Raw genomic sequence first — 11,922 nt, forward strand, 5'->3', positions numbered from 1 at the left:
AAGGTGCAAAAAAAATCTAAGTACCTATGGAATATTGGCTTCTGGAATGCAGGAGGGTGCAAGTAAGGTAATGCTCCAGTTCGAGCACAGTCACTGAATCAAAATCCTAGCACTCCCACCCTAACAGCACTGTGCGTGTACCTACACAGTAAGAAGTCTCACAACGCCAGGTTAAAGTCCAACTGGTTTATTTGGAAACACAAGCCACAAGTTTTAGGAGCACAGCCCCTTCATCAAGTGAGTCGTGTGTGTGTACATGGGCTGCAGCAGTTCAAGAAAGCAGCTCAAAGGCAATTAGGGATGGGCAATAAATGCCCATGTGAACCGAGTCAGCGACACCCACATCCCATGAATGAATAAAGGAATCTACTGGGCATATCCCAGGAAGGATGTATTGACCTTCAAGGGTGGGGGGCGGGGAGTGTAAAAGGATGCACCAAACGGTATTGGGGTTCAAAGGATTACATTATCAGCACACAAATCAGGAGGAGTTGGGTATTCGGCCTCAAGTCTGCTCTGCCACTCAGGATTGTGGCCTCAATTCCATGTTCCTGCCTTAAAAATTCAGACTTCAATAGAATCAATGCTGTGGTACAGAATTCCAAACACTAATGACCCTCAGAGAAGAAATTCCTCATCTGCCTTCAATGGAAGACCTCTTACTTTTAAAACGTGGCCCCTAGTTCCCAATAGACAAGGCTTGTATTTCTTGATGTGGAGGGGGTGGATGGTGGGATTTAGTCAAGATAGCTAACTGTGTCAATAGAAAATAGCTTCTCCCTAACCATTCTGTGGTAGGAAGTGTCCGGAACAAGGAGACAAAACCTTAAAACTGGAGCGGGATGTTTACAAAAGATTTTTAAAAATTACAGCACAGGAACAGCCCCTTTGGCCCTCTATCGACCATGCTGCCCAACTGAACTAAAACCCCCTACCCTTCCTCTATTCCCATCCTAGTCATGTATTTGTCAAGAGCCCCTTAAAAGTCACTATCGGAACTAGGGTTGGTGTCAGAAAGTACTTCTTCCCAGGAAGTGGAGTGGGAATTTCCTTTCCCTCCCCAAAGAAAGTGTTGAAACTGAAGATCAGATGAAAACTTCAGCCCTGAGATTATGTTCTGCTGGGTAAGGGTATTAAAGGTTACAGAACAAAGGTGGATAGACAGAATGGAGATACAGAGCAGCCATGATGTATACAAATGGTGCCAGAGAAAGCTCAATGGCCTTCTCCTGTTCAAATATGGAGGGAAAACTGAATCAGACTGTGTTCTCACCCTTGCATTATGCAGCAGGGCAAGTGGACAGTAATCAGAATCGTAAGCCTTGATTTAATTCACTCCATCTGAAGTACACAGAGACCAAATGTCTTCCCCACTGGTCTGGTCACTATCTACCAATCCACACCGAGTCAGCAATTGATCACAGAATCTGAATGGTTTAGTTTGATATTATAACGCCTGATGTTAGGGGTTGTGAATTTTAACAAAAGATATACTTTGCACACATAGATTAACAAGATTTATTGAAAGAGATGTTCTCTGCACAGAATACAGATTGCAAGTAAAATAGAAACCTCCGCAGCACCCTAATAACATCACCATCAAATTATGTGACAAGTTCTTCAAGCTATCTGCAACCCTTTTAAATATAACAGATACTGTGAAAGAAGTAGAGACAAACTTATCCATTAGCTTGTCCACATGTATAATGGGAGCCGCTGTTGTGATAGTAACATAAGAACATAAGAAATAGGAGCAGGAGTAGGCCATCTAGACCTTCGAGCCTGCCCCACCACTCAATAAGATCATGGCTGATCTGAAGTGGATCAGTTCCACTTTCCCGCTTTCTCCCCATAACCCTTAATTCCCTTGTCTATCAGAAATCTGTCTACCCGTGACTTAAATATATTCAACGAGGTAGCCTCCACCACTTCAATGGGCAGAGAATTCCAGAGATTCACCACCCTTTGAGTGAAGAAGTTCCTCCTCAACTCCGTTCTAAACTGCCTCCCCCCATATTTTGAGGCTGTGCCCTCTAGTTCTGTTTTCCTTTCTAAGCCTGCAATAGTCTCCCACCAGTGAGGACACTGCACCACCCTTATCACAACAGCAGGATCTATAATATTAAGCAGGTTTTGTCTGTTTAAGGGTATAAGTTTGTTTATTTGGGCAGCAGTGCCAGGGTGTATTCAGTAGCCAAATGTTATTGCAAAATATTTTATTATTCTTTCATGGGGTACGCCCAGTATCTGTTGTCTCTCCCTAACTGCCCTTGAAAAGATTGTGCTTTATAATCAAGGATCACTCCTTAGGTACAGAACAACATCACAAAACATAAAGCTCTGTCCAAGGGAGGTGGGTGGACAGGAAAAGAATGGGAGGAGAGAATTCACAGAGTGCGGGAGGAGGCCATTCGGCCCACTGAGTCTGCACTGACCATAATCATATACAGACTTTATCCCTGTAATTCTACAGACATTAAGGGGCAATTTAGCATGGCCAATGCACTTAACCCGCACATCTCAGGACTGTGGGAGGAAATCCATGCAGACATGGGAAACATGCAAACTCCGCACAGACAGTGACCCGAGGTGGGATTGAAGCCAGGTCCCTGACGCTGTGAAGCAGCAGTGCTAACCACTGTACCATCCACACAAAGGGGAATGGGAGGTGGCAGCAGAGAGAAAAAACAATAGATGGAGGGTGGGATAATGGCATGGGAGGAGTGGAATGGCATAAGAAAGGGTGGGATATAGGATGGGAATGATATGACAGGAATGGCATGAAAAGGATGGACTAGGAAGGATGGGGATTTAAACAAATACTTCAGTAACGAGGACATTAATTACATCCCCATGACCACAAGTCAAAACTTGATTTTGAAAGAGAACCTGCAAAATGAAAAGGTTAAAGGAATACACAGTAAATCAAAGGAAAGGTCAGATACGGGGAACATTAATCACTTTCGGGAGAAACGATTAATGTTTGGAACGTAACCTGGCATCAGAAGGTGAAAGCTTAGTTTAGAAGATTCTTTCAAACCACAGTGACCTATGGGAACAATGAGGGTGGAATGTTGGCCAGGATCCAGAGGGAACCACTGTATTTACTCAGCAACTGCTATGGGTGTTTTTATTTTCACCTATAGACATAGATGGATCCATGGGTTAACACTCAGTACAACATTCTGAGCATCAGCCTAACTCACATGCTGAATCCATGAGCTCCTGACTCAGAGGAGGGAGGGCTACCAACTGAGCCTTTTTCCACATTTATATTCAGCAAGCAATTTGTAAAGGTTTCTGTACAATTGCACACAAAATTCTCACTGGAGGATAAAGATGGAATGCTATGATCTAAAATAAAAATGGGTGGTTACGGTTGTGTGGGGCAGGGCTGCTGGTTTTAATTGCTATCCAGTCAGCTCTGAAGTTGCTGACTTACACCAGCACAGCTACCTAGACAAGGCAGCATTCACTGAATGATTATAACACAGGAGGCTATTTGGTCCATTATCTCTATGTCAGCTCTCTGCAAGAACAAATCAGCACGGCCCACACCCCAGGCCTCTCCCTCCAGCCCTGCAAATTTTGTCTCTTCAGATGTTTAGTTGGCTCCCTCTTGAAAGGCTGTCCTGTGTGAACCAGGATATTGCCAGTGAAATGAGGCGACGCAGCGGTTAGCACTGCTGCCTCACAGCACCAGGGACCCAGATTTGATTCCGGCCTTGGTGATTGTGTGGAGTTTGCACATTCTCCCTTTGTCTGCGTGGGTTTCCTCCACAGTCCAAAGGTGGATTAGCTGTGATAAATGTGTGGATAGGGCCCGAGTTAAATACTCTGTCAGAGTCAGTGCAGATTTGATAGGTCGAATGGCCTCTTCTGCACAGCTGGGATTCCTATGATTCAATTGCAGACTGCATCACAATCAAGCATGAACTTATCTCCACACACTGTATCTTTCCAGCAGTCAGAGCTGGGTACGAATGAATGAAACTGGAAATCAGGCTGTAAATCAGAATCAGGAAATGGAAATCTCAGAATCCCTACAGTGCAGAAGGAGGCCATTTGGCCCATCAAGTCTGCACCAAAAACAATCCTATCCAGGCCCTACCCCTGTAACCCCACATATTTACTCCATTAATCCCCTTGTCATTAAGGGACAATTTACCACAGCTAATCCACTTAACCTGCACTTTTTTGGACTATGGGAGGAAACCAGAGCACCTGGAGGAAACCCAGGCAGACATGGGGAGAATGTGCAAACTCTACACAGGCACCTGAGGCTGGAATTGAATCCAGGTCCTTGGCGCTGAGGCAGCAGTGATAACCACTGTGCCAGCTCAATATCCTTCACAATTTTTGCACATTCCACAAGTAACAGAATTAAATGGTCAGCTTACCATGATAGGGAGACACCCCCTTATCCACAAACGCCAGGAACTCCTTAGCAGCATTCTGTACTGCATCCTTCAAACCTTTCGTTCCCATAGCCTGAGTGGCAAAGAAGTAAAATTTAGAATATTAGATGAAAAAACAAGCAGCAACCTTAATATCAACCCCAGGATTAATTTCAGAAACAAGTGGTTAAAATAGCAACGTGGTATCCTTGGCTTTGTAGACACAGGACTTCTACACCTTTGTATTCTTGTCCTCTTGGTATAAAGGCCAGTAATCCAGAATTCCTGATCACTTTCAACCTCAACTTTTCTGGAGAGAAGAGCCACAGCCTATTTTTAGTTAAGTATATCTTGGTTTTATTATCCGTGTGAATTTATTTGGCACCTTCTCCACTGCCTCATTATTCTTTTTATATTGCACGGCACACTCAATGTGGTCTCAGTGACTCGGTGAGCTGAAGGGCCTTTTCTGCACTGCATGATTCTAAGATATAATTTTGCTGCTTTACATTCCAATGCTCTAGTAATGAAACCCTATACTTGGTTGCCCTTGTTAACTTGCCTTCTGAATCACTGAATCTTTTTGCTCCTCTAGCCTACTCAGACTCAGAGTACTATATTGTCCTCTGAGGAGAGATTGAGGAGACAGGGTCTGTAATCTGTACAGCTTGGAAGAACGAGAGGTTTTGATTTATTATCGCCACATGTATTCGCATAGTAAAAAAAATTGTTTCTTGCGCACTACGTAGACAAAGCATATCACATATAGAGATGATGTGGAGATGCCGGCTTTGGACTGGGGTGGGCACAGTCAGAACTCTCACAACACCAGGTTAAAGTCCAACAGGTTTATTTGGTAGCACAAGCTTTCGGGGCACTGCTCCTTCGTCAGATGAGTGGGGAGTGGGGTTCACAAACACGACATATATAGACACACACAATTACAAGATAACGGTTGGAATGTGAGTCTTAGCAGGTAATCAAGTCCTTACATGTGCAGACAATGCGAATGGAGAGAGAGTTAAGCACAAGTTAAAGTGGTGTGAATTGTCTCAAGCCAGGACAGTTAGTGAGATTTTGCAAACCCAGGCAAGTCATGGGGGTTACAGATAGTGTGACATGAACCCCAGATTCCAGTTGAGGCTGTCCTCATGCGTGCGGAACTAGGCTATCAGTCTCTGCTCAGCGACTCTGAACTGTTGAGTATCTCGAGGGCCACCTTGGAGAATGCTTACCCGAAGATCAAGGATGCTGTCGACTGTTGAAATGTTCTGACTGGAAGGGAACACTGCCTGATGATTGTTGACTGGGGTCCATTCATCCTTTGTCATAGTGTCTGCATGGTCTCGCCAATGTACCATACACTGTGGGAAACGATGTCCCAAAGTATCAGGTAGACAACATTGGTCTCCGTATATACAGGATCTGCTCAGATGAGGAGGACCGCAACAGACACCTACAGATGCTGAAAGATGCCCTCGTAAGAGCAATTCATGGTGCTCGATGCATCGACAGTTCCGATGTGCCACAGTGAAAAACCAACCTCCTCAGAAGACAAACACGGGACAAGTACCCTTTGTTGTCCAGTACTTCCTCGGAATGGAGAAGCTACGACATCCTCTCCAGAGTATTCAACATGTTGCCAAGACCATACCCACTTCTTCCCTTCAAACAACCACGCAACGTCAAACAGACCATTGTACGCAGCAAACCACCCAGCCTTCAGGAGAACAGTGACCACGACACCACATAACCCTGCCACAGCAATCACTGCAAGATGTGCCAATCATTGACACAGATGCCTTTATCTCACGCGAGAATACCATTCATCCAGGTACACGGTATATACACTTGCAACTCGGCCAGTGTTGTCTACCTGATACGCTGCAGCAAAGGATGTCCCAAGGCATGGTACATTGGGGAGACCCTGCAGACGCTATGAATACATGATTGGACCTCGCTCGACAATCACCAGGCAGGAGTATTCTCTTCCTGTTGGGAAACACCTCAGCAGATCAGAGGCTGAATGCCTTTGACTTTGAGTAAGCGTTGTCCAAGGCAGCCTTCAAGACACACAATGCAGAATCACCGAACAGAAACTGATAGCCAAGTTCTGCACACGAGGATGGCCTCAAACTGGATCTTGGGTTCGCGTCACATTATCTGTAACCCCCACGACTTGCAAAATCTCACTAACTGTCCTGGCTCGAGACAATTCACACCCTCTTCAACTTGTGCTTATCCTCTCCCCACTTGCACTGTCCGCACGTGTAAAAACTTGATTACCTGTTAAGACTTGCATTCCAACCATTACCTTATAATTGAGTTTGTGTCTATATATGCCCTGTTTGTGAACCCAATTCTTCACTCACCTAATGAAGAGGCAGTGCTTCGAAAGCTCATGCTACCAAATAAACTGGTTCGACTTTAACCTGGTGTTGTGAGATATCTTTCTGTGCATACATAGAGAAGGAGAGTGTGCAAAATGTTACAGTCATAGCTATGGCGTACACAAAGATCAACTTAAAACGAGACAGATCCACTCAAAAGTCTGATGGCAGCAGAGAAGAAGCTGTTTTTGAGTCATTTGGTACATGATTTCAGACTTTTGTAGCTTTATCCCAATGGAAGAGAGAGTACGTCTGGAGTATATGGGGTCTTTGATTATGCTGGCTGCCTTTCCGAGTCAGCAGGAAGCGTAGACAATATCAAAGGTGAGAGACTGGTTTGAGCGATGGACTGGGCTTCGTAGTTTTTTTGCAGTCTTGGTCAGAGCTGGAGCCAAATCAAGCTGTGATACAACCAGAAAGAATGCTTTCTATGGTGCATCTGTAGAAGTGGGGAGAGAGTTGTCGTGGACATACCAAATTTTCTGAGTCTCCTGAGAAAGTAGAGGCGTTAGTGGACTTCTTAAGTATAGTGTCAGTGTAGAGGGACAAGGACAGGTTGTTGGGTAGTCTGGACACCTAAAAACCTGAAGCTCTGGACCATTTTTACTTTGTCCACACTGATGTAGACAGGGGCAAGCCCTCCACTATGTTTCCTGAAGTTGGTGACTGTCTCTTTCATTTTGTTGACATCGAGGGAGATTATTGTCATCACATCAGTTCACCAGATTCTCTATCTCTCCTGTACCCTGTTTCGTCATTATTTGCGATCCAACCTACAACGTGTTGGCATCAGCAAATTTGAAAAAAAAAGTAATCGTGTTGGAGGGGAATTTGGCCACACAATCAACAGTGTTTATGCAGTACAGTGGGCAGCGGAGAACACAGACTTGCAGAGCACTGGTGTTACGGATGAGGTGCGTGTGCATACGCATGCTTAGTATGGAGGTGACACAGTCTCAGGATAAAGGGTAGGTCATGAGGACGATTTTTTTTTCACTCAGTGGTGAATCTTTGGAATCTCAATCAAACATGTTCAAGACAGAAATTGATACACTGTCGGAGGTGCATTCTTTTGGATGGGACATCAAACCAAGGTTCTATCTGCCCTCTCAAATAGACATAAAAAGGTCCCATTGCAATATTTTTCAGAGCATGGGAGTTCTCCCCAGTGTCTTGGCCAACAGTTTTCCCCTGATCATCATTACAATTATAGTTTTATCTTGTCTTTATTGTTTCGCTGTTTGTAGATGCTTGCTATGTGTAAATTAACCATGTTATCACAATGACTATACTTCACTGGCTGTGAAGTGCCCATGAAAGGCACTATGTAAATATAGCCTTTCGTTTCCTTGAACATGGTTAAACTGTTCCTACCCCAGCCGAGGCACAGGACAGACTATCCACCCTGACTGCATCCACAAGCTTTGCTTACAGTCTACAAACAGGCACAGCCTGAAATGAAAATAAACACCAAACTGCTTGATAAGCTGGAAAAACAGCTCCAGTGTTATTTTTGGATAAAGCCTTTCACCTCCACTCTCTGGATGGATTGCTGCTTCAGTTTCACTTTTGACAAGAGTGGAACGAAAAACTTGGATTTACATAGTGCCTTTTGCCAGCTCAGAATGCTCTTTCAGAGAATTGGTGCAGACTCGATGGGCTGAATAATCTCTTTCTGCACTGTAACGGTTCTATGGCAAATGGGTCATGAGCCAGTGGCCCTGGATTTAAAATTACAGTATTACAGAAGGGGGGGCCATCATGTCTCCAACAGCTATTGAAACAAGCAGCATGACATTTCCTTGCTCCCCTGCACATGGTTGCGATTTAAATAACCATCTAATGTCCTCCTGAATGCCTCGATTGAACCTGCCTCCACCACACTCCAGGGCAGAGCATTCCAGACCCCAACCACTCGCTGTTTGAAAAAGGTTTTTGCTCACATCACATTTGCTGCTTTTGCAAATCACTTTCAATCTGTGCCCTCTTGTTCTTGTTGCTTTTACAAGCGGGAACAGTTTCTCCCCCCCCCTGCTCTGTCCACCCTCATGACTTCGAATATCTATCAGCTCTCCTCTTAGCCTCCTTCTCTCCAAGGAGAACAGTCCCAACCTCTCCAGTCCATCCTCATGAGTTTCTCATCCCTGGAACCTTTGTCTGTACTCTCTCCAATGGGTTCACATCCTTCCTTTAGCAGTATAGTATAAGCAGTAGTGGCAGGAGGGGTCCCTACAGATAGCAACACGGATGTTGGTTGAGCTAAATATTGGCCCAAGTCATGTGGTAAATCTCCTTTACCCTTCCTCCGAAACAGTGCCGCGGGATCTTTTATGTCATTGTTTTAAACACTATCGACAAGGCACAAATCAGGAATGTGGTAGAATACCCCCTAGTTGCCTGGATGGGTTCAGCTCCAACAACACTCAAGCAACTTAACACCACCCAGGACAAAGCAGCCCACTTGATTGGCACATCTACATACATCCATTCCCTCCACCACCGATGCTCAGTAACAGCAGTCTGTATTACTATCTACAAGATGCACTGCAGCAAATTATCAAAGATCCTTGGATAGCGTCTTCCAAACACACGACCACTTCCATCTAGAAGAACAAGGGCAGCAGATAAATGGGAACACTGCCACCTGCAAGTTCCAATCTAAGCTATTCACCATCCTAATTTGGAAATATATCGTAGTCACTGGGTCAAAATCCTAGAGTTCCCTTCCTAACAGCATTGTGGGTCAACCGCAGCACACGTGGACAGCAACAATTCAAAAAGGCAGCTCACCACCACCACCAACTTCTCAAGGGCAACTAGGGATGGGCAATAAATGCTGGCCAGCCAGCGACACCCATGTCCCATTAATGAATTTTTAAAAACTCAATTGTCTTGAACATGCTCAAGGCTGGGTCACCGCCAGGAGAGGCGGATGTGGGAATAGTGCTCTCCTGATCGCTTCCTGTAACCTCCATGGATAAGTCCACAATCGGCTGCCAACTATCCCTCACAGATCCAACACGTGCCTTTCAGAACACAAAGCTACACATGATGGACGCTGCTGCTAACTGTAAAACCTGATGTCCAATTTTATAGATGGAAGTTTCAGAAAAAGAGGAGAAATTTGGTCAGGGAGGGAGGGGAAAGAAAAGATACTCCACAGGCCAATTATATCTTATTTCCACTGGACACTTTCCATATTCAGACAGGAGTCTTCTGATCTGATTTATTATTGTCACATGTATTGAGATACAGTGAAAAGTATTGTTTCTTGCACACTGGACATACAAAAGACATAGCAGCCTGGTAGCACAGTGGTTAGCACTGCTCCCTCAAAGCGCCAGGGACCCAGGTTCAATTCCAGCTTCGGGTCACTTCTGTGTGGAGTCTGTACGTTCTCTCCATGTCTGTGTGGGCTTCCTCCAGGTGCTCCAGTTTCCTCCCATAGTCCAAAGATGCACAGCTTAGGTTGATTGGCTATACTAAATTGACCCTAGTGTCAGGGGGTTTAGCAAGGTAAAATGAGGGTTTTGGGAATAGGGCCTGAGTGCGATCATGGTTGGTAGATTCGATGGGCCAAATGGCTTCCTTCTGTACTTCAGAGATTCTATGATTCCAGATGTCTTGATGGATGACAGCAAATCCTTACTGAAGGACCTCACATCTACTCTCTTCCACCTTCTTCCAATGGGAAAAAGATACACAATTCTGAGATCGCGTACCTACCAACTCAAAACAGCTTCTTAACAAAGTTTAAAGATAAAATTTATTCATTAATCACAAGTAGGTTGCAAAGAAGTTACTATGAAAATCCCCGAGTGGCCACATTCCAGCACTGTAAGAAGTCTGAGAAAACTTGGTTAAAGTCCACCTAATGAAGGAGCAATGCTCTAAAAGTTCATGATTTCAAATAAACCTGTTGGACTTTAACCTGGTGATGAGACACTTTTTACTGTGCCCACCCCAGCATCTTCAGATCACGGGTACAATGAGGGGGAATCTAGCACGGCCAACGCACCTAACCAACACGCCTTTCGGACTGTGGGAGGAAACCGGAGTACCCGGAGGAAACTCAGGCAGACACAGGGAGAACGTGCAGACTCCACACAGACAGTGACCCAAGCTGGGAACTGAACCCGAGTCCCTGGCGCTGTGAGACAGCAGTGTTATCCAGTGTGCACCGTCAGGCTTTTGATGGACCTGTCTCGCATTAAGTTGATCTTTCTCAACACACTAGCTATAACTGTAACACTACATTCTGCACCCTCTCCTTTCCTTCTTTATGAACAGTACGCTTTGTCTGTATGGCATGCAAGAAACAATACTTTTCACTACATACTAATACGTGACAATAACAAATCAAATCATGACTGTAACACTACATTCTGCACTCTCATTTCCTTCTCTATGAATGGTATGCTTTGTCTTCAGAGCGTGCAATACTTTTCACTATATACCAACACGTGACAATAATAAATCAAAACTATGAACGGTATGTCCTGGAACATTCACCTTTAGCTGAAGGTGAATGCTCCAGGACATTAGCCCAGCTCTAACAGCCGGGATGCTGCAGGCCGTCCAGTGGAGCCTGAGGGGGGGGAATGGAGACCCTGAGGGAGGGTCAGCGTCAGCCCTGCCGCCCGCGGCCTGGAGTATCCCCACTGGGGGCTTCAGCCCGAGAGGGGGCTTCTTCACCCCAGGAGGAGGCTGCAGCCCGGGGTCTGGATTACCGCCCCGCCCCCGGCCCCGGCCTCCCGCCTCCCGCCTCCCGCCTCCCGGACACCCACCTGCATGGCTCCGCTCTCCGCCCCGCCCCGGGGATCCTCCGGCTGCAGCGCCGCCCGCAGGCTGGGAGGAGGGACTGCAGCCCCGTCCCACCTGTCAATCACCCCCGATGGGGGGCGGGGCCAGCTGGGAGTGGGACTCAGCTAGGAGCAGGGGTTGCAGTTTAAAAGTTTTCTTTTCTCTCTCTGCGCTTTGGTTTTCAGCTCGAAATTCTCTCCACTGACCCAAAGTCATTTGATTCAACAGGACCTTAGTCCCAGCCCAGATTAAGTGAAGCTGAAGGCAAATTATTGGGGATGCTGGAAGCTGGAACTGAAACTGCTGGAAAACCTCAGCAGGTCTGACAGCAT

At 45.7% G+C, this 11,922-nt stretch overlaps 1 protein-coding gene across 1 annotated transcript in view; it reads right to left on the reverse strand.

The window, feature by feature from the left end:
* Window positions 1–11,357, reverse strand: part of dnpep (aspartyl aminopeptidase) — a 46,172-nt gene extending 34,815 nt beyond the window's left edge. The window contains exons 1-2 of the mRNA XM_080199565.1: window positions 11,300–11,357; window positions 4,401–4,491 (exon numbers count right to left, since the gene is read on the reverse strand). Of these exons, the coding sequence (XP_080055691.1) occupies window positions 4,401–4,491; window positions 11,300–11,329 (121 nt within the window). The 5' untranslated portion in view covers window positions 11,330–11,357. The remainder of the gene's footprint in view (window positions 1–4,400; window positions 4,492–11,299) is intronic.
* Between the last annotated feature and the right edge of the window lie 565 nt (window positions 11,358–11,922).

The sequence above is a fragment of the Carcharhinus amblyrhynchos genome, chromosome 11 (genome assembly GCF_965287045.1).
Source record: "Carcharhinus amblyrhynchos chromosome 11, sCarAmb.v2.hapA, whole genome shotgun sequence".
NCBI classification, from domain to species: Eukaryota; Metazoa; Chordata; class Chondrichthyes; order Carcharhiniformes; family Carcharhinidae; genus Carcharhinus; species Carcharhinus amblyrhynchos.